The sequence below is a fragment of the Muscardinus avellanarius genome, assembly GCF_963383645.1.
Source record: "Muscardinus avellanarius genome assembly, chromosome: 8".
NCBI lineage: Eukaryota > Metazoa > Chordata > Mammalia > Rodentia > Gliridae > Muscardinus > Muscardinus avellanarius.
Genome location: NC_137794.1, coordinates 106,274,659 through 106,297,266, shown reverse-complemented (window position 1 = coordinate 106,297,266; position 22,608 = coordinate 106,274,659). Strand labels below are relative to the sequence as shown.

The following is a 22,608-nucleotide window of genomic DNA, read 5'->3' as shown; positions in this document are numbered from 1 at the left end:
CGGAGGTAGAAAAACCCCTGGGTTCTACCCCCAGTAACACACACATGCACACAAACCCATGAGACAATCTATAGAATTCAATGCAAACTTTCCTCTGAAAGGGTGAATATTACAGAGAACTTTATATATAAAAATTTCAACAAAGTTTTACATTAATTATAACAATTTTAAAGAAGTTTCATTTATTCTCTTTGTTGTCACTTCTTTAAGCAATGTACATTTTTTGTGTGTGTTTGGAGTCCTAAGGATTGAACCCACAGGCGTTCTACCACCAAGGTGCATCTCCAGCCCTATTTCTTATTCTTTATTTTCAAAGAGTCTCACTAAGCTGCAGATGGCCTAAGTAACTGAGGCTGTGAACCTGCCATCCTCCTGTCTCAGCTTCCCCATTACTGGGACTACAAGCACGCACCACCCCATTCGACTTAACAATGCGCATTCTGAGAGTGAAAGGAAAATTTTCTGGCTCACGACAGGCCTAGTCAAACAAAAACTATGGAGGCTAGAGGTGGGTCCAACAACCAGGACAAGACCTCAGAGCTCTAATGCATGGTAAAATCTGAGAACTTCTTGATGGCTCGTGAGCCTGGAAAAAAGAGCAACTTAAATGATTTTCTCCTAAATAGAGTTCAAATAATAAGATAAAATTTCCTTACCAGGAGGTGGCTGTGCAGGGTTAAAACTCGCTCGGAGGAAAGGCGGTGGAGGGATGGGACTGAAGCCAGGAGGAGGGACCGGCATCGACACGGGAAATGCTGGCGGCACTAAACTAACTGTCGGCACCGCTGGCGCTACTGGAATCTTTTGTGGATTTAAAAAAAAAAATCACTAATTACTTTATTCACCTGCAACAATCATACCTTGACACACCTAAGGGTTAACTGCAGCCACAACACACACAGCCTTTACGTGAACCTCCTTATGGTAAAACTATTTCTTAAAGGCAGTATTAATCAACAGATAGTTGGAGACTGTAGAATATTTATTATATTTTAAAAAAGTAAAGTAATGACCAACCAGTGCCTTGGATATTTGAATATCATCTTCAATTTCCAACTGCCATTTCCCACTATATTTACTAATACCTACCTGTATACCACCATTAGGAAGCATGTCAGTAACTGCTTTCAAATGGCCTAAACTTTTCAAAATCTATTTTCTAATGCCAGCATAAATATTTTTTACTCATTCTAGGTACAAAAGAACCCAACAAAAACAAAAACAAAACTCTAAGTATTTATCTGCAGCAGAGCTTTACTTCCTGAATTTTATATGGCACCAACTGTATAAAACATCTCAATTTTGCTGTCTGAAAGTCACCTGATACACACTAAGTACAAAACAATGAATTCCCAATTGTCCTTTCCAAATGAACTCTTCCCCATTTGTCCCATGCTTAGAAACGGGAACGCCGTCTTTCCAACCTCTCTGTGCTTTTTCTCACAACTCCAAGTCCAATACTCCAAGTCATGCTGGCCCTATTTTCAAACCATCCGAACGCTTCACACCCTTTCCATGCCTAGCCATCTGTTCTAGCCACCATCATCTCCACCTGCGTTGCTACAGCGGTCTTATTAACTCACCTTTCTTTCACTAATGCTCACTAGAGACATTAATTGCTAGTGCAGTCCTGCAAGTCATTCATCTGTTCAAAATCTTCCACTCCTGCATCTCACCCAGAGTGAAAACCAAGGAGATTTATTTTCAACTAATTTGCTTTACCACTGCACTTTCCTCTTCCTGGAATGGACCACGAATGTCCGGCAGAGGGCCTTCACACTGGTGGTCCCTTTGCCTGGAATGCTCTTCCTCAGAGAGCCGGATGGTTCACTCCCTCAGCATTTTTAAGTTGCTGCTCAAATGGAACATTCTCAATTAGGTCTAAGACAATCATTGTACTCGAAGCTGTAAGCACCCACTTAGACACTCCTCATCAGTCTCATGCTACTTTTTTCCTTCCACAAGATTTCACTCTGACTTTACATTTTCCGTCTCTCAATTTGAATGAAGGGGCCAGAAGGTCAGACGTTTGGGTATTCTCACTGATGGAGCCTAATCTGAGAGACCTGGAAGAATACAGGTCTCAGAGCCAACACTCAATAGTATTTCTTCAATAGACATATTTAAATAGGAATAATGCTATTTCTTAAAGAAAATTTTAAAAATGTTTACCTAGATGCATTAACTTATTATTCCATCAATTTGATTTCTCAGGAAAAATGTAAATATAAAGAATAATCGTGCAAGTTTGCAGAGGCAGCATTTCCATATTTACCTTTGTTTTCAACCTCATGTGTTCAGTACAATGATTCCACAGCATTAGCAAAGCTTTTTTTCAAAGAGATTTACTTTTTTTTTTGCCAGACAGTATTGACAAGTATTTATTCTAATTTGGACAACTGCCTCCAAGTTTTTATAAATACATGAGTAAAAACAGAAATAAAAAACAATATCTTCATTAAAAAATTAAAAAAAAAAAGAAACACCCCAAGCACTAACCTGCAACATGGCAACAGGAGGAGGGAAGGCCTCTGCCTGGGTCGTGACCACTGTCTCCTTTTCAGCTGGAGCTGGACTCTGAGTTGTCTGGACCGTCTCTTTAATAGGTTCTGAGCTTTTCACAGTTTCCCATTCTAAACAAAATATTGGAAATTGATTTCCTTTGTATAGATACAACCATCAGTCTTCCCTGTGTATACGTTTTACAATATACGTAAATCCTTAATCTACAACGGCAAATCTTTTAGAAATATCCAGAACTTTGGTGATACCCTATACTTCTGCCCAGATAAATCTGATTAAGAAACTAAAGAGTCCAAAAAAGCATGACACATGAGACTCAAAGACACTAAAATATTTCATTGAAAGAAAACACATACAAAAGATATAATAGAAATATATCTCAAAAACTGCTGGATATAAGAAAAACCAATTTTATTCTATATTCTACCAACAGGTATAACAAAGTAAGTATTAATTCAATACAAAAAGTCCTGAAAACACAGCTACTGAAAATAGAGCAAGAGGCACTAGTGGGTACTCCCATGTTCTGCCTCACTCAGACTGCAGATGCAATGACACAGGCAGGCCCACCCTCTGCCTTCGCCTCTGCTCACCCCACTCACTCCTCTCAGGCTATACTAGCTCCCACATTCTGAATCTATATGCCGCACCCCTGTGCCCGAGTGTTCTTTCCCCGCGTGGCTATATGCGTGCCTCACTCCTCTAAATAAACTCACCACCAGGCCCACCACCACCCAAACTGCACAGTCTTCACGCCCACACTGTGCACCTCCCTTCCCTGCTTGTCCTTATAATTTATCAACACAGAAATAATACTATAGTTTATTTTTTAGCATATTATTCCTATTAGAACATAGGTTAACAACCTTTCATGCTCTCTGCTACAACTATTCAACTGATGTTGCAATGTGGAAAAGAAAATCCACATAAAATAGGCAAAGAGGGTGTCTACTTCAATACCCTTCCCCAGAACGACCCGAGCTACACTCCATGTGAAGGATCATTTATTTTTATTTTTTTATTTGTCTCTGTCATAATTCTAGTTTCTAAAATTAGCCTAACACACATCAGAAACTAATATTTGTTGAGAGAATGTGGAAGAAAAGAAGCCTATAGAAGCTAGGGGTGACTGGCATAAAAAAACAAAAGCCAAAAACAAAAAAACTTTTTTTTTTGGTGGTGCTTGGGGGTCAAACCCAGGGCATTGTACATGTGAAGCATATACTCTGCCACTGAGCTAAATGACAGCCTGAAGGAAACAACTAAAAAAAAAAAAGTTTCAAAATATTTGCCTTGGCTGAGATAGCTAAGATGTAAAGAATGTAAAGATGTACATATTTTAGTTTTCCCTAAAATATCAATTTTAATATTTATTTCTGGTTATAACTGTTAATCAATTTTGAATTTATAACTGGAATCTTTTTTAAAAAGATAAGTTTTGGGCCAGGCGTAGTGGCGCATGCTTATAATCTCAGTACATGGGAGGCTGAGACAAGAGAATCGCAGGTTCGAAGCCAGCCTTGACATCTTGGCCAGGCCTCCCAACTTGGTGTGACTCTGTTTCCAAGTAAGAAATAAAATGGGGCTGGGGGTTTAGCTTGAGATACAATGTCACTAGGTTCAATCTCCAGTGACACACACACACACACACACAAAGAGATTAGTTAAAAATAAAAGCAAGCCAGATGATCATTTGGTTGTAGGTATTCTAGAAGGTATTATCACACTGTATACATGTGAATTAATGCTTCTTACAGTAAGATTCTACTCCTGGTATTACCAACATGACCCTACTCAATCTGGAAAGTTTCTAAGAAGTTTCTCAAATCTTTAGTTCTCACTTAAATTTAAGAAATTAGAAATATTGGTTCAAAAAGCCTCCATGTACACAGCTGTCTTAAATACAGAAAAATTAAAAGACATACATGAAAAATGCTATATTTACAGACTTCTAATATAGATTTTTCTACATTATACCTTGTGAACTATGAAATAGGATCCATTAAACATATACATAGAACTTAGTAGTGTCTGTCTTTGGGGGGAGATGAATCCAGGACATAACAAAACATACTTCACTGTATTCACCCCAAACTCATTTCAGTACTTTTTACAGAATAAAACATTAGGGTTCTTACCAGTATTTACGGTTTCTTGATCGATCATGCCTCCTTCTGCAAAACCATCCAAGTCATCCACTTTCACTTTTTCCCATGGAATATATGTAACTCCAAGATCCACATCCCAGAATTGTTTGTATTCTGTTTTGACACCTTTGTTTAGAGCCCAAGCAATCTAGCAGAAATAGGGGGAGAAAAAAGGGAAGCTCTTATTACACTGTAACAACATTATGCATACTGTAACTGCAATGCAAAAAGTTTAAAATTAGATGTAAACAATGTTAATACAAATAAAACTAAGGATATATTTTCAGAGACCACTGAAATCTACTTTTCACCATTAAAATGTCTAAAATTTGTATTAGCAATAATCAGAATAATTAAGACAATTTAAATAAAAATTTGAACCTCAGGAAAGAGAAGACCAGCAATTAGTGTGTGTGTATGTATGTGTGTGTTAGTTACTAGGGATAGAACCCAGGGACACTTTATCTCCAAGCTACACATCTGGCTGTATCTTTAAATTTTTATTTTGAAAAATGACCTCACTAGATTGACGAGTCTCACTACTTGCTGAGGCTACCTCAAACCTGCAATACTCTTGTCTCAGTCTCCCAAGTTACTGGGATTACAGGCATGCAAAACCATACCAGGTCTAGCAATACTTTAGTTTACAGAGAAGCTCTTTGCCATGAAATGACAAAAGATGAGCATTCATTAACTCTTTTGAAAAGTAGTAAAAGTTTCCAATTCAATGCCACAACTGATGGAATAAATTACTAATCTCAGAAATAGAAAAATAACTAAATTCTCAATTTAAAAGAAAAATAATTGCAGACAATCCCTTCAAAAGGGCCTAGTTTTCATAAAAAGCTCTAAATAATAAGTTATTAATGTAATAAGGAAGTATTGAAAATGAGTGAGTGAATGGAAGACAAACTTGTAAAAACAACAAAAAAAATCTGAGCCGGGTGTGGTGGCGCACGCTTGTAATCCCCGCGCTTGGAAGGCTGAGATAGGAAGATCGCACGGGTTCAAAGCCAGCCTCAGCTACTTAGTGAGGCTCTCAGCAACTTAGTAAGCCCGTTTCCAAATAAAATATAAAAATAAAAAAAGTCTGGGAGTATAGCCCGGAGGTAGAAAGCCTCAACCCCTAGTACCAAAAAAAAAAATCTGTTGATAAAATGGTGTCCTAATTTACTCAGAGAATTGTAAAAGTGTGATTTCAAGGAACAATCTCCTATATGCAATTCTGTATCTCAATAATTCTAAAACAGTAAGTTTTGGACGAGGTCTGCTCAACACATTAAGAAAGAAGATAAGGCTGGGCACAGTAGCTCAAGCCTATAATCTCAATACTTGGGAGGCTGAAATAGGTGGATCGCAGGTTCAAGACCAGCCTCGGCAACTTAGACCATGTTTTAAGATGAAAATTAAAATAGGGCTGAAGGTATATCTCAGAGGTAAAACAACCTGAGTTTAAGTTAATTCCTTATACATCAAGTTATGAGGGGGGGGGGAGAGGGGGGAAGAGGGGGGAGGAGGAGGAGGAGGAGGAGGAGGAGGAGGAAGAATAGTGGTGGTGGTGGTGGTAGAGGTAGTAGTTGAGGCTGAGGGTTTAACTCAGTGGTTTAGTATGTGCTCCTCCACATGCTCAAGGCCCTGGGTTCAATCTCCAGCACCCCACACAAAAATGATGAACATAAGGACATTTAAATAATCCAACAAAAGAAAGGGCACTTGAAAACTTTAACAAAATAGACTTTAAAATGAGGACTGCCCTCTCACCTCCACAAAATCTTACCTTAATGACCTTGGAACCAATTTTGTATGATCCAGAACTCAGTTTCTGAAGAGCCCGAAATGCATCTTGCCGATGAACCATACAGACATAAGCACAGCCCCTGGGAGGAATCATCTATTTAAAAAAAAAAAAAAAAAAAAAATTTAAGAAAGAGTATAATGATGAAACTCATTCTGAAATTTTACAATTTTAGTATACTAATATACCAATTCAATTGTGATAGATTTGTAAAGGTAAAATCAATACTGAATTGATTTTACCTTTTTTCTTCCAGGTGTTTATTGGTATAATTCATTTATAATTAATTACTAGTTAAAATAACAAAAACAAAACCTAATCTGGCTTTATCTAAGTCATGATAGATATAAAATCATTAGCACCATATGTCCACAAAGTTTCTCAACTACAAAATAACCTAGGAAATGTTAGCTCCATACAGAAATACTACCAGTAAAAGAAAAATAATATTGTATGAACAAATATTTGATGGCAAATCATTTACCCCAAGCAGTATTTCAGTTTTTCCAAATGATATACTTGAGTAATGTGTGGAGGGTTTTTGTTCTGAGGAAGTATCATATCATTAATATAACATCTGTAACTAATAACAATTGATGATAAAAGTATATTATTTCAGTTAAAAAAAAAAAAACCTTACTTATCCTAATACTTCTGGGCAAAGTTCTTAACACACAGGAAAAAACATCAGGGTAAGGACCCGAAGTCCGATGTATGAGGATTTAACCAGTCTACACACTACTACATCACACAATTACTCATCATCTATCAATTCAGAGAACTCAACACAGCATTTAAATTTCCTTTTGTAAAACTCAAAGCATTCTACCCGTTTACCTGTGTGCTACCACGGCCCTGATTTTTATTCACCCGAGGCTACTATGCTGTCTCCCTTAACATTTTCTTCACCTCTTGCAAGCACCTCAGCACACACTAAAAATCTGTCTTCCAGTTCTCAATGATCTCCCTGCTATATATCAAATCTAAGGAACTTCTCTCACTCTTCCAATCTGGTATCACTACTTCAACTTCTCACACCCTGAACTGTACCATCAGCTATTCAGTTCAGTTCACAAAGTGACTGAGTGCCTATGATCCAGAATTAATAAAATCTTACAAAGGAATAAAAGATAAAAGAAGGAACCTCAGGCAAACAAAGATAAGAAAAAGAAAACCCAAAATACTACTTTGATATAATTTTGAAATGCTACAGGGTCTACCAGAGCAGTGACTGTTTGCTGTGTATCAAAATCACCTCTGTACATGTGGCACTTTGATAAGAATTTAAAATACTAATCATAACATGTTTGCTTTTTAAATGCCAAAGCAGTTCTAATATGCAGCAAGGTTAAGAACCACTAGTATAAAGGTAGAGAGGCATCAGAATAAATGTCAAGAGGGGCTCTGTGATGATGCACTCTGAAAGCCAAGAGTAAGAAAATAGCACTCTCGTGTTACAGTAAGAGAAAAGAGGAATACCCAGGTTGAAATATTCAACCAACTGCCTATTGTCTGTGTAACTCAAGAATCAGTCTCCTCAAAGGAGATGACAATGTCTAACTAACTTAAACAGCTGCTTGGAAAGCTTCAGTGAGCTCATACACTGAAAGCAAAACACAAAATGCTCAAACTAAATTCAAATCAAGAGTGCTATTATTAATACACAAATGCCTAGCTTGGCTATATATATGGGACACTGGGAACTAAGATCAGAAAAGAAAACCAGACAAAGTCCAACATCCATAAAAATATAGCAACAGCTAGGGAAATAAAAAACCTAATGAACTACAGTTTCCTTAAACAATAAAGGATTAGAAAAAAACATTTCATTGCTTGGCTTTATTGTCCTACTTGTAATTTACAAGACAGGAAAGAAAATTATTTCTAAGGATTAAAAACAATTCAAACAGCTGACTGAAGATGTGGGACTATGAGGAAGAAACAACAGAGCTCAGAACGAAGAAAATATTCAAAGAAAGCGGGGCAGAAGCAGTGAAAGAATCACGTTGAACCATGAAGGGGCCACGCTCAAGTCAGAAGCAGCTCTCTGGGCACACTCTGAATCTTGCTTCACACTTACTCTGTTCGCAGGAGGGGAAGAGAATACGAAAAGACCTTGCAGGAGACGCTGGGACCCCAAGCCCATGATCCACGAGCTGGTGATCATGATTAAGTTTAAGGGGGGAGGAGGCTAAAGTAGAGCACACACAGGCCTCCTGCTATCGCAACTATTTCATGGATTTAAGAACCAAGGGACACACTGCTATAGAACGCCTATGAATATTTTGTTAGAGCTCTATTAAAAATACTGAGGTAAACAGCATTGGATTAAACATGGAAATGATCAGGGTAAAACAATTTTTGAAAAGATATGCAGCATTAAAGCCAGATATTACTGGGCTTATCTAGGTACTGAAGTGATTATGAGCTAAAACTCCCTATTTTTATAACTTTTAATTCTTGTTTAAAAATGGATACTTACATTAATGGATTCGATTTGTCCAAACTCTTCAAAAAGGTTGGTTAAATCTTGCTGTGTTGCCTTCTTGTCTACCTGACCAACCCAGAGAGTAGTACTACACACTGTCAAGAAATAAGAGACAAATGACCTCAATCATGTAGTCACTGCTTTCACATGGCCGCGGAAAAATCACTAGAAGCAGCAAACTAAATGTAAGATAATCTATGTAAATTACTTGCTGATAAACACAAATCTGCTTAAGATCAACTGAAACCCCAATGTCCATTTGCACTGCACTGAGTCAAGGTCTCAGGTGCCACTGGCAAGCTTTGTTGCACACCCTGGGCCACGCATGGTACCAGGCGCCACTCACTCCAAGAAACAATGTGTGGCACAGGATATACAAGAGCAGAAAATGGAGTTTTTGAATGCCCCTGTGATTTTAACACAAAGCCAAGTTTCAAAATCCAATCGCCACTGCAATTTCATCTGTGAGCTCTTACGGTCCTTCAGTGTAGGAATGGTTCAATGGATGTTTCTCTCTGACCCAAAGGATAAATGTGAAAACCATGCTACCCACCTGACCCTTAAGGAAACAACACTGCAGTGATACAAAGGGGAAAAGTCTGAACTAGAATCCCCCAACTTAGTTATCACAAGCTACTTGAAAGTAAGCATACTGCTGGAAGCTACCTCTCCTTAGTAAATACTAAACACGAGCCTGACACGGAGCAGGCTTTGCTCTAGGGCAAATTCAACCTTTTACTTATGGGCGATCGTTGGCAAGATTACTATGAGGTCGCTCCACTCTGACTGGTCAAAACATAAAGATCTCCTAGAGCATGTAGGCTTTAGGGATCATTTAGCTAACAGCAAGCTAGGTGATGAGAATCTCAGTATTTACTGAAGCTCTTCTGGAAACCGATCCTCCTGTTTCAGCCTCCAAAGTACTGGGATTATGGGTGGGTGTGTGCTACCACCCCAGGCTTCTTACTGCCTTACTTTTTAAAAAATTTAAATTAGATCCTTATTGGAAAGGGATGCAGTTTGGATATAAAACACTCCAAAAGACGTGGAATGACTGGGAGGTGGTGGAACCTTCAGTGTGACGAGCCCCTGAAGTGGGTACTGGGACACCACTCCTTCCTTCCTGGCCACACAAAGTGAACAGGTCAATTGGTGGTTCCTGCCATGATACACTACACCATCACAGGCTAAAACAAAAAGGCCAAGCAACCATGAGCTGAAGAAACCTGAACCTTCAAGTCAGAACAAACTTTTCTCTTATTACACTGATCAGCTCAGGTATTCCCTAACAGTGAGGGGACGCTAACACTCCATGTAACATAAGCGTTTTACAGGTTCCAGTGAGTGCATGCAAACAGCTTTTGGAGCCCATTAGTCACCCTACTCCAACCCCTCAGCGGACTCCAGGAGTGCTCTGAATAAGGGTCTTTCTCTTCAGTACTGCTGGTATCCCAGGTGGCACGATCTCCCCCAGACTTTGCTTCATGTTTCCTATTTCACTGTTCTCTCTACAATTTCTCCCCTCTAAGAAGCCATGATGCTCTCCCCCATCCTGTGAGAAGGAATACTTGATTCCTGGAATGCTATTGCTTGTTGATGTTTTACAAACCTTAGACTGAATTATTCATGAAAGCCCTGTGTTCTAAAATCCAAGCTTAAGTACAAATAGCAAGGAAACACCACATTTACTCAAAACGTATCAAGATCACCCATCACAGGACATTGATTTTGCTTCAGATTAAGAAAAACTGAAACAAGCAATGGGAGATATATTCTTTAATGTATCTGCTTGTGTGTGTGTGTGTGGGGGGGGTGTGTGGGTGTTTTGCTGGAGATTAAACCCATGAGCATTCTATCTCTGAACTACATCCCTAGCCTTATTTTATTATTTTGAAACAGGGCCTCAATAAGTTGCTGAGGCTGGTCGTGAACCTGTGATCCTTTTGTCCCAGCCTCCTAAAGTAATGAAATCATAGGCATGCACCACCATGGCCAGCTGTATTTCCTTTAGTGTTTTCAAATTTTCTTTTGTACTATGTGTTTTACTCAAGAAAATAAAACCATAAATAGTAAATAAATTTCATTAGTCAGCCATAAAAAGGAATAAAAACTGTCATTTGCAAGAACATGGGTGGAAAATAAGGAGGCACAGAAAGACAAACACCAAATGTTCTTATTCATATGTAGAAGCTAAAAATGTTAATTTCACAGAAATACAGTAGAATAGAGGTTACCAGAGGTTATGGAGGTGGGGACAGAAAAAGGCTGATTATTAGGTACAAAAATAGTTAAGACAAGAGGAGTAAGTCCTGGTGTTCAATAGCACAGTAGGGTGAATATAGTCAATAATTTATTGTTTCAAAACAGCTAAAAGAAAGGATGTTCCCAGCACACACAAAAAAAATTGTTTAAGGCAATGGATATGCTAATTGTCATGATTTGATCATTACACATTGTATATTCAAATGAAAATAGCATATTGAACCTTATAAATATGCATACTTTTTAGGTATTAACTTTAAATAAACTTTAATCCAGGTATGGTGGCACACACCTACAATTGATATACTTGGGAGGCTGAAAAATGAATATCGTAAGTTAAAGGCGTCAAACTCAGCAACTTAGTAAGACCCTGTTTTAAAATAAAATAAAATAAAATAAAATAGGGCTGGGGGTGAAACCTGGGAGATAGAATGCTTCTGGGTTTGATCTCCAGTACCAAAAGATAAATAGGTGGGTGGGTGGAAGAATTTTAAATGGAAAGAAAAAAATGTATCTTATGTACAATAACTATGCCAACAGTGACAGCAACATGACAGGCGAGGCACTAAATGCAAGACTACATAGAAGCCCTCCTCTAATACTGGATACTAGATTAGTGATTCTAAATCTCCTAATGGTAATTATGCAAGGAAGCACAGCAGAGATTTGGTGGTCAGGCCTTTAACATTCTCTCTTTATCAACAAGCACTAAAATGTTTTAGTCTCTAAGACACAGAAATGTTTGTCCCTCACCTTAAGGAAAACCAGAAATGTATAAAGCTGGAACATCCTATCTAAGACCTACTTAAACCACTAAAACTTAGCAACAAGTTGGCTATTGCAACCTTTCAACCTAGGACTAGGCTGCCAAGATGCTCCAGCAGAACAAGTTCTGCCAACTAGCTTTCTCCATTGTGAAGGATTTTTTTTTTGTAGACCTACAGAATTCTTACTATATTTTTTTGGTGGTATTGGAGATGGAACCAAGAGGCATTCTACCTCTGAACTCCACTCCCGGCTGCAGATACCAGCAAAAGCCACGCCCTCTCGGCATCTGCATTATTATTATTCATGCAGTCCATAGGCAGAATCTCAAAGTGAGAAATAGCCCCGAGAGAAGGTGTGGTCGCTGGCCGAAAGTACTCTCCACTTTTAGATATTCTTTTATAACTATTATTCTTCTAGTATTCTTTTAACTCTCCACATGAATTGCTCCGGTGGTGTAAGATCAGGACTGTGAGAGAAACTGAGTCCATGGAAAATAAAATTTCTGGTAATTTGTCCAAACCTCTAAATGTCCTTGACTTTGTTCAGATGGTAAAAGAACTTAGTTAAAGATTAGATGCAGTGGTAGCATTCCAGTCAGTAATGACAAAAACAGATTTCCTCTCAATCTTTGACCCTCAACCTAATCAATAACTAACCTAGAGGGGGAGGCGACCGATGCCTCCATTTACCTCTCTTTGTGATCCTGCCCAGATACGGGAAGACAAACTTGAGTGTAACATCAAAGCAACCCAGTTCATGAGCAACTGATACTGCCCAATACAATGGAGCTGAAGGCTAGGAAGATTCTTGACCTTTACACCCAGTATGAGCCCTGCCCGAGATGGGAGGGGCGCCACGTGGCCCAGGAAAGGATATTGCAAAGGGTCTGGGACAGGAATATGGATTATTTATAAGATGAATAGGTTTCTAATAAGCCTATCGTTTGGGGAAAAGTGTTTCACAGCTAAGGAAGTATATCTGACAACTAAATCTAAATACTACATGGTATTTCTGGTGTTTGTCTGCCAAACTGTGTTGTGAGTTTGCTTAAGATTTCAGATTTTAGAGGGCAAGGCGGCAACACCTGGAAGAACTTTTTATCACATCCACCTGAATCGCCACATCCCCCCACACCTGCCATACAGACTGAGCCCTAAAGATGGAAAGTTCCAAGAAAGTTAAAGAAGATTCCCCAAAAAGCCTCCAAGCCTTGGGCGTGCCAGTTTCTTCTGGAAGATTGCCCTTTGGAACTGCTTGTCTGCAAGATCTGGGAGAAGATCAGGAGTTAATCTCTTGAAAGCCAAAAGCCAGCTGAAAGCTGGACTAGGTTTTTTTACCTTTGTTTACATGTCATTCACTATTGTTTCACAGTGATTGCATTCACTTCCTTTTCTCTTATTATTAACTTTACTGGTGAAGGGTATAAATTTTTCGGGGTTCTTATAATAAAGTGTCATTAGCTCAAAAGGCTCTTGTCGATATCAGATTCTTCCCAAGAGCGCCGTCATTAGGGACTTAAAGAAATTTAGTCCCTAAAAGGGAAAGAATCGCTGCAGATAAGAGGCTGCGCTGCAGATAAGAGGCTAAGAGGCTGCGTATTTCACTCCATCCTCCCCATCTTTACTGAGATTCTCGATCGCGAGTGGACTCGCGCCCCGAGTGGACTGAATTGGCCTTCGGCACCCGGCCCTATTTTATATTCTTTATTTTGAAACGGGGTCTTACTGAGTTGTAAAGGACATCACTAAGAACCCACGTCTGCCCTCGAACCACAATCCTGTCTCAGCCTCCCAAATACTGGTATTACAAGTGTGTGCCACCACGCCCGACTCTAAACCTACAGAATTTAAGAAGTAACATCATCAATATTTAGTTTTGGGGGGGAAATTTTAAAAATTTTGCTGAACTTTATGCACTTCTTTGCCTACCTGAAGACTATTAGTTCACCTAAGAACATCTGAGAAAGAATATGGCATAAATACAAATATACCAAACTTAACAAAACATTTCCTTAATGTGTTCGTAAAACAAATCTGCGCATTACCAAATCTAAGTATACATAGTAGATTAACATATAAGGAGGAGAAAGCCTGGTACAACAGAAATTTCTCTTCTAGAATTAACCCTCAAGTTTATATTTTGCTTTAAAAATGACAGCCAAGTAGGGCTAGAGGTGTATCTTAGTGGTAGAGCACTTGCCTAGAAAGGGCGAGTTCCTGGGTTCAATCCACTGCACCACACACACACACAAAGCAGATAAAACTTTCTATGCTTTTATAATAATTAGGCCAACAGACCTGCTATTCTCAACTCATTAAGGTACCACGAACAGAGGCTACTGTGCCACGCTACAGATGCTATCTTGATCTACTTTGTACACAATTATTCACTTGAGTCATACTTTCTTTTTCTTTTCTTTTTTTGGTACTGGGGTTCCTGGAAGCCCTTCAACCCTCGGGGCTACACTCCCAGACCTATTTTATACATTTTATTTGGAAACAGGGTCTCTTAAGCCAGTGCTGCTGGCTTCGAATCTGCACAATCCTCCTGTCTCTGCCTCCCAAGCGCAGGGATTACAAGTGTGCGCCACCACGCCCGACTCGAGTCATACTTTCTAACATGCATTAAAAAAAATAGCCCAGCCCGCCAGGCGTGGTGGCGCACGCTTGTAATCCCAGCATTTGGGAGGCTAAGATTGGAGGATTTTGGTTCGCGGACAGCCTCAGTTACTTAGTGAGGCCCTCTGCAGCTCAGTGAGACCCGGTTTCAAAATAAAGAATAAAAAATAGGGCAGGGGGTGTAGCTCGGAGGTCGAATGCCCCTGGGTTTCAGCCCCAGACCCCCCCAAAAAAAACAACCCTACACTCACAGAATCTGGAAAGAATCTGTATTTCATTTTCTTCTCTGTCATATTATAAAAACTTGGTAAAATTACCCATCTACATAGACCCTTTTCAAATTCTTAGTGTGGAAATAAAATCTGATTGAGACATTTTGCACCAAAAAATAAGGGTTTTTATCTTTGCCTGGATCTGGGGATTGAACCCAGAAACATTCAACCTCTGAGCTAAACCCCTCATCGTATTTTATTTTGAAATAGGATCTCACTAAGTTGCTAGAAGTCTCATTAAATTCTGAGCTGGCCCAAACCTGTAATCCTCGTCTCAGCCCACAGGTACTGGGCTCACAGGTATGTGCCACCAAGCCTGAAAGGGAACTAGTTTTTAGTATTTAGTAAAGCCAAGGTTTTAAAAAGTATGCTGCTCACCACTTAGCGTTTTAGACCTAATCGGAGGTAACCCCTTTTTCTGCCGTTCCTTCTCCCTTTCTCGGGCTCTCCTTTCACTGGAGTACGAACGCGATGACTTCCTCTTCCTCTCTCTTGAGCGGGAACGAGATCGCTTTCTGTGCTTACGCTTTCGAGAACCAGATCTTGACCTGGACCTTCGTTTTCTTGGTGATCTACAAGAAATTAAAATAAAAATGCCTCTAATAACAATGAGGTATTCTCATTTGGTGGAAGAGGTATTCTTCTACCAAACCTCACAAATATAAGTGAAGGGCAAAAGTCTGCCCTCAAATATAAAACATGCATTTTGCTCATATATCAGTGCCAAATAGATCCACACTGCAATTATTCACAATAAAGAAGGGAGGATGAAATTTGAGCATGGGCCTTATTTTCTCCTAAATTTATTTCAGCTCATCTTCAAACAAAAGTCAAGAACAGGAATGAAAGAGCAAAGGAAATAAAAAGAATATAGGTGGTAAAAAAGTTACAATGTTAAAATTAGAAAAGAGAATGTTTCCAACAGAACTTTAGGTCACTATATAATTGAGATTAGTAGATTTTAACTTCAGATATTTTATTGTGCTAGCCAGGCATGGCACGCACACCTGTAATTCCAGTAGTTGAGAGGTTGAGACAGAGAGACCACAGACTGCCCTTGGAGTCAATCTCCCATATGAAAAAACTTAAGTTTTCTTGTGCCAGACTTTATAATACAAAGCGACACTGAAACAATTACATATACTATGAAGATGTTCAAGAGCATCCATATGTATAAAAGAATACATGAGATGTTAACATAAAAATATGGAAAACTGATGACTCTAAGCTCACATATAAAAACATCTAGAGGACATTTTATTGTCTGCAATATATTTGATGTTATAAAAAGCTTTTGCAATCTCATTTGGGCATCATTAGATGAACTGGAATACAAAAAGTTTAGCTTGACTTAACTGTTATTCTGCAGCAATATTCTAAACCAAATCCATCCTAGTATGATACAGCTACTATTGTTATATAAATTACTTAAATAAATGGCACAGGTGTGTCCAATTTTAAATGGAACAAAGGATATCTTTATTTATTTATTTATTTTTTGCAGTACTGGGGATGGAACCCAGGGGCATTCTACCTCTGAGCTAACCCCCCCCCCCAGCACTATTTTTGATTCTTGATTTTGAAACAGGGTCTCACTAAGTTTCGGAGGGCCTCACTAAGCTGAGGCTGTCCAAGAACCCATCTCAGCCTCCCAAATGCTGGAATTACAAGGGTGTGTCACCACACTTGGCAATATCTTTGTTTTAAATTTTGAATTACTTTTTATGAGCACATTTTAAAACATTTCAAAAAAATATTTTTTTAAATTTGATGCCAAAATCCCCTGTGAAACATTAGCACAGAACCTTGAACGAGAGCGAGAGTGAGTCCTTGATCTGGAGCGAACAGCTGCTTTCTTTGCTTCTTGTTCAAAGATCTCCTCCTCCACTCCATCTTGTCCTTCATCTATATCCATATCCTTAAAAGATAAAGAGAGAAAAAAAAAGACAAACAAAAACCCCAGTTTAGGTTGAGTTACATACTGTTAATTCTGCCCTAAAACTATCCACAATCATGGCACTGATGCATTGGTGCCTATCAGGTAAAAGAGCTAAAGAGTGGAGTCTAGATAGGAAAAGCCACATTCAGGACCTTACCATAATAGAGAGCTTATGTTCCTTTCTAAGTAGATTTTTAAAGTATGACTCATTATGCATTTACTTTTACCTGCTGCTGTATATCTATGGAATCATCCAAATTTGCTTCAGGTTCAAGAAAATGCTGCTGACTGCTCCCTTGTGATGGTGATGCCGAATGCTCTGACCCAAATGTCCCTTCTTGACTATCCTGAGGAGTTGCCTGTTGAGAACACACAGACATTTAATGAATTAAATTTAAAATTAATTGTTTAAAAGGAGCCCAGTAAGCCAGGAGTGGTGGTACATACTTGGGAGGCTGAGACTGGAGGATCACAGATTTGCAGCCAGCCTCAGCTACTTAGGAGGCCCTCCAAAACTTAGTGAGACTGTTTCAAAATAAAGAATAAAAACTAGGGCTGGAGGTGCAGCTTGGAGGTAGAATGCCCCTGGTTAAATCCTCAGTACCGCAAATGAAAGAATGAATGTGGTGATGCAGCTCTGCAATCTCAGTATTTGGGAGGCCAGGCAGAAGGATCACAGGCTCAAGACCAGCTTCAGCAACCTAGGGAGACTCTGTTTCAAAATAAAAAATTAGAAGGACTGGGGGTATAGCTCAGAAGTACAAAACGACTCAGTTCAATCCCTAGTACTGCTCACACACACAAATAAAAATAAAGGAGCCAAATACATAATAAAATTGTATGCTAAATCATTTATAACCTACTCAATCTGAAACTGTACTTTTATATAAATCCAAGCTTACTGGAAAGAAGAGAACATTATGTAGGAAACTACAGATTGAGTAGAAGGTTAGATGAAGTAGGTGCTCAAGGTAACTACAAAGTGTAGGAAATACAAACAAAAAAGGATTAATAAGGGGTTTATATGATGAATTCATAAAGTGTGAGTGTGTGTGTGTTGCTAGAGACTGAAGCCAGAAGGATTCTATCTCTGAGATAACCCCTAGTCCTATTCTTTTTTTTTTTTAAACAGGGCCTCATTAAGTTGCTGAGGCTAGCTGCAAAGAGTTGGCGGTGGAGCAAAATGGTAGAGGGCCACTAAGTTCTACCCCTAGTAGCAAAAACAAAAACTGGGATGCTTCATTTTGATATAAAAATGTGACATCTGAATTGAACTGACACAAAAAGGATGTGCTACATTTAAACTGCATTAAAATTCCTACTACAGGTACCCCCATCCCTTTAGTCTTATTTCTATCAATTATTTATAAGATCCCCCCAAAAAAAGGGAGAGAGAAGAGTAGAAAGGAAGGCGGGAGGGGGGGCAGGTGTCACTAGACCCAAACGGCAAATGGCCTTGGGGTCACAGACGCTTCGTATGCACTCTGCTTACACATCTTCGTATGCACTCTGCTTACACATCTTCGTATGCACTCTGGCTTACACATGTTCGTATGCACTCTGGCTTACACATCTGCGTATGCACTCTGGCTTACACATGTTCGTATGCACTCTGGCTTACACATGTTCGTATGCACTCTGGCTTACACATGTTCGTATGCACTCTGGCTTACACATCTGCGTATGCACTCTGCTTACACATCTGCGTATGCACTCTGCTTACACATCTGCGTATGCACTCTGCTTACACATCTGCGTATGCACTCTGGCTTACACATCTGCGTATGCACTCTGCTTACACATCTGCGTATGCACTCTGGCTTACACATCTGCGTATGCACTCTGGCTTACACATCTGCGTATGCACTCTGCTTACACATCTGCGTATGCACTCTGCTTACACATCTGCGTATGCACTCTGGCTTACACATCTGCGTATGCACTCTGGCTTACACATCTGCGTATGCACTCTGGCTTACACATCTTCGTATGCACTCTGGCTTACACATCTGCGTATGCACTCTGCTTACACATCTGCGTATGCACTCTGGCTTACACACCTGCGTACGCACTCTGCTTACACATCTGCGTACGCACTCTGGCTTACACATCTGCGTATGCACTCTGGCTTACACATCTGCGTATGCACTCTGGCTTACACATCTGTAGTATGCACTCTGCTTACACATCTTCATATGCACTCTGGCTTACACATCTGCGTATGCACTCTGCTTACACATCTGCGTATGCACTCTGGCTTACACATCTGCGTATGCACTCTGCTTACACATCTTCGTATGCACTCTGGCTTACACATCTTCGTATGCACTCTGCTTACACATCTGCGTATTCACTCTGGCTTACACATCTGCGTATGCACTCTGCTTACACATGTTCGTATGCACTCTGGCTTACACATGTTCGTATGCACTCTGGCTTACACATCTGCGTACGCACTCTGGCTTACACATCTGCGTACGCACTCTGGCTTACACATCTGCGTACGCACTCTGGCTTCCACATCGGCGTATGCACTCTGGCTTCCACATCTGCGTATGCACTCTGGCTTCCACATCTGCGTATGCACTCTGCTTACACATCTGCGTATGCACTCTGCTTACACATCTGCGTATGCACTCTGGCTTACACATCTGCGTATGCACTCTGCTTACACATCTGCGTATGCACTCTGCTTACACATCTGCGTATGCACTCTGGCTTACACATCTGCGTATGCACTCTGCTTACACATCTGCGTATGCACTCTGCTTACACATCTGCGTATGCACTCTGCTTACACATCTGCGTATGCACTCTGGCTTACACATCTGCGTATGCACTCTGCTTACACATCTGCGTATGCACTCTGCTTACACATCTTCGTACGCACTCTGGCTTACACATCTGCGTACGCACTCTGCTTACACATCTGCGTACGCACTCTGCTTACACATCTGCGTATGCACTCTGCTTACACATCTGCGTATGCACTCTGGCTTACACATCTGCGTATGCACTCTGCTTACACATCTGCGTATGCACTCTGGCTTACACATCTGCGTATGCACTCTGGCTTACACATCTGCGTATGCACTCTGCTTACACATCTGTGTATGCACTCTGCTTACACATCTGCGTATGCACTCTGCTTACACATCTTCGTATGCACTCTGCTTACACATCTGCGTATGCACTCTGGCTTACACATCTGCGTATGCACTCTGGCTTACACATCTGCGTATGCACTCTGGCTTACACATCTGCGTACGCACTCTGGCTTACACATCTGCGTACGCACTCTGGCTTACACATCTGCGTATGCACTCTGCTTACACATCTGCATATGCACTCTGGCTTACACATCTGCGTACGCACTCTGCTTACACATCTGCGTATGCACTCTGCTTACACATCTGCGTATGCACTCTGGCTTACACATCTAGTTATTTCAACATTTTCATGCAGCAATAAAAATATTGCAAAAAAGAGCAAACAGAACAACACAAGGCCACTAGTAGCTAGAAGAGACTTCTTTCAAGATTAACTTTTATGTGTCATATTTTGATCAATTAAAATCCCCTTCATTTTTTTCTGTAGAAGAGACAGAAAAACCTATCTGAAATCCACATATTATGCTTGCAACTTTTACCTGATTTATGAACTTGATAACCTTAAAACTTCAGTATCCTAAAATAAAATTTGTGCCTATAGACAACAAACTCACTTTTAGCAACTCAGAGCTCTTAATATATCACTTTATATTCATCTCCTTACTGATTTCATTAGGCTCAATTCTACTTTTTCCACTGTATTGTCTCATAAAAAAAAATCTAAGGTAGTTATGCATTCCTGATATTCCCTGACAGTGCTTCATCGTTAGCTGGTTGCATCTTCTTTAGTCTTTTTATTCTTAACTTTTTTTTTTTTCAAAAATTTTACATTTATTGGAGCTGAACTAATCTTTAATCTGGATAAACTTCCATTACTACTACCCACTATTTTTGTATCTATCTCTGTTTTTGTTTGTTTGTTTGTTTGTTTTTTGCGGGTCTGGGGATGGAACCCAGGGGCATTTGACCTTCAAGTACAACCCCCGCCCTATTTTTTATTCTTTATTTTGAAACCAGGTCTCACTGAGTTGCAGAGGGCCTCACTAAGTAGCTGAGGCTGTCCGCAAACTGCGATCCTCCGATCTCAGGCTCCCAAATGCTGGGATTATACGCGTGCACCACCACACCCGGCTATCTCTGCATTTTTAATGTTACAACACTGACAACCAATTTTTTATTTCAACTGGGTTTTTCTTTAAGCAGCATCTACAAGTTCTTGGCTGTTTTCTTAAAATCTTGGGCACATATATCTGCTTGATATAACATACTGCCTTACTCTGACTATTTCTGTAAGAATTATTTTTTCAAAACAAGGTATGAAAGCCAGGCATGTTGGCACATGCTTGTAATCCCAGTACTTGGGAGGCTGAGACAGGAGAATAGCATGCTCAAACCCAGCCTCCACAACTTAGCGAGACCATTTCCAAGTAAAAATTAAACAGCTCTGGGGATATCACATGGAGATAGAAGGTCCCTGGGTCCCATGCCCAGTAACTAACACATGCACACACAACCCAAGGTATAAATTTCATTCTTATAATCTTAGGTATGAGCGCCGGGCGTGGTGGCGCACGCTTGTAATCCCCGCGCTTGGGAGGCGGAGACAGGAGGATCGCGCAAGTTCGAAGCCAGCCGCGCTGGCTTAAGAGACCCTGTTTCAACATATAAAATAGGTCTGGGAGTGTAGCCCGGAGGTAGAATCCCAGTACCACAAAAAAAAAAAGTGTGTGTGTGTGTGTGTGTGTGTGTGTGTGTGTGTGTGTGTGTGTGTGTAAAATAATCTTAGGTATGAGTTTCAATCCAACAAATGTCATGAATATTCACTTTATATTGATTAAGTACATACTCCAGATGTGTCTCAACTAGGGTGCAAGAGTTTTTCATTATTTTATCATGAAATTCTTAAGATTCTTAGAACTCAAAAGAATAAAGGATGTAACACGTTAGTTAGAAGTATTTTAAAATTCTTAGCTGAAACCAGGCATGTAGGTGAATGCCTGTAACCCCAGCACTTAGGAGGGTGAGACAAGGAGGACTTAAGTTCGAAGACAGCCTCAACAACTTAGTAAACTCCTAAGTAACTGGTGAGACTATTTCAAAATAAATCAGGGCTGGGGGAGTAGCTCAGAGGCAGAATGCCCTTAGGTTTAATCCTCAGCACAACACACACACACACACACCTTAGCTGTGTGTACAATAATGATATGAACTAAGAATAATCAATATTAACTGTATCTACCTGTAGCTAGTGTTCTTTTGTAGTAGATGTTTAATCTCACTACACTTCAATTTTCTTTAGTGTAAAATGGCAGTCATAATGCCTACTCCATTAGGATTAAAAGTAATTGCCTTGCTGGGTGTGGTGGCGCACGCTTGTAATCCCTGCGCTTGGGAGGCAGAGACAGGAGGATTGCGTAGGTTCGAAGCCAGCCTTGCTGGCTTAAGACACCCTGTTTCCAAAAATAAAATAGGTCTGGGAGTGTAGCCCGGAGGTAGAAGGGCTTCCAGGAATCCCGGTACCACAAAACAAAAAAACAAAAACAAAAAAAAAAGAACAAAAAAAAACCCCAGTAATTGCCTATTATATATCTGACAAAGCTCTTGTCACATAGTAATAGCAATTACATTTTTAAAACTTAAGATAACAAGCCATGCTTGGCGGCACATGCTTGTAATCCCAGTACTT

At 39.8% G+C, this 22,608-nt stretch overlaps 1 protein-coding gene across 1 annotated transcript in view; it reads right to left on the bottom strand.

Annotated features, from left to right (window-relative positions):
- The window catches only part of SCAF8 (SR-related CTD associated factor 8), a gene marked incomplete at both ends in the record, with an annotated part of 103,297 nt that overhangs the window by 7,094 nt on the left and 73,595 nt on the right, over positions 1–22,608 (bottom strand). The window contains 8 exon segments of the mRNA XM_080699833.1: positions 657–801; positions 2,500–2,633; positions 4,662–4,818; positions 6,448–6,561; positions 8,948–9,048; positions 15,252–15,445; positions 16,679–16,791; positions 17,040–17,171. Coding sequence (XP_080555959.1) covers positions 657–801; positions 2,500–2,633; positions 4,662–4,818; positions 6,448–6,561; positions 8,948–9,048; positions 15,252–15,445; positions 16,679–16,791; positions 17,040–17,171 — 1,090 coding nt within the window.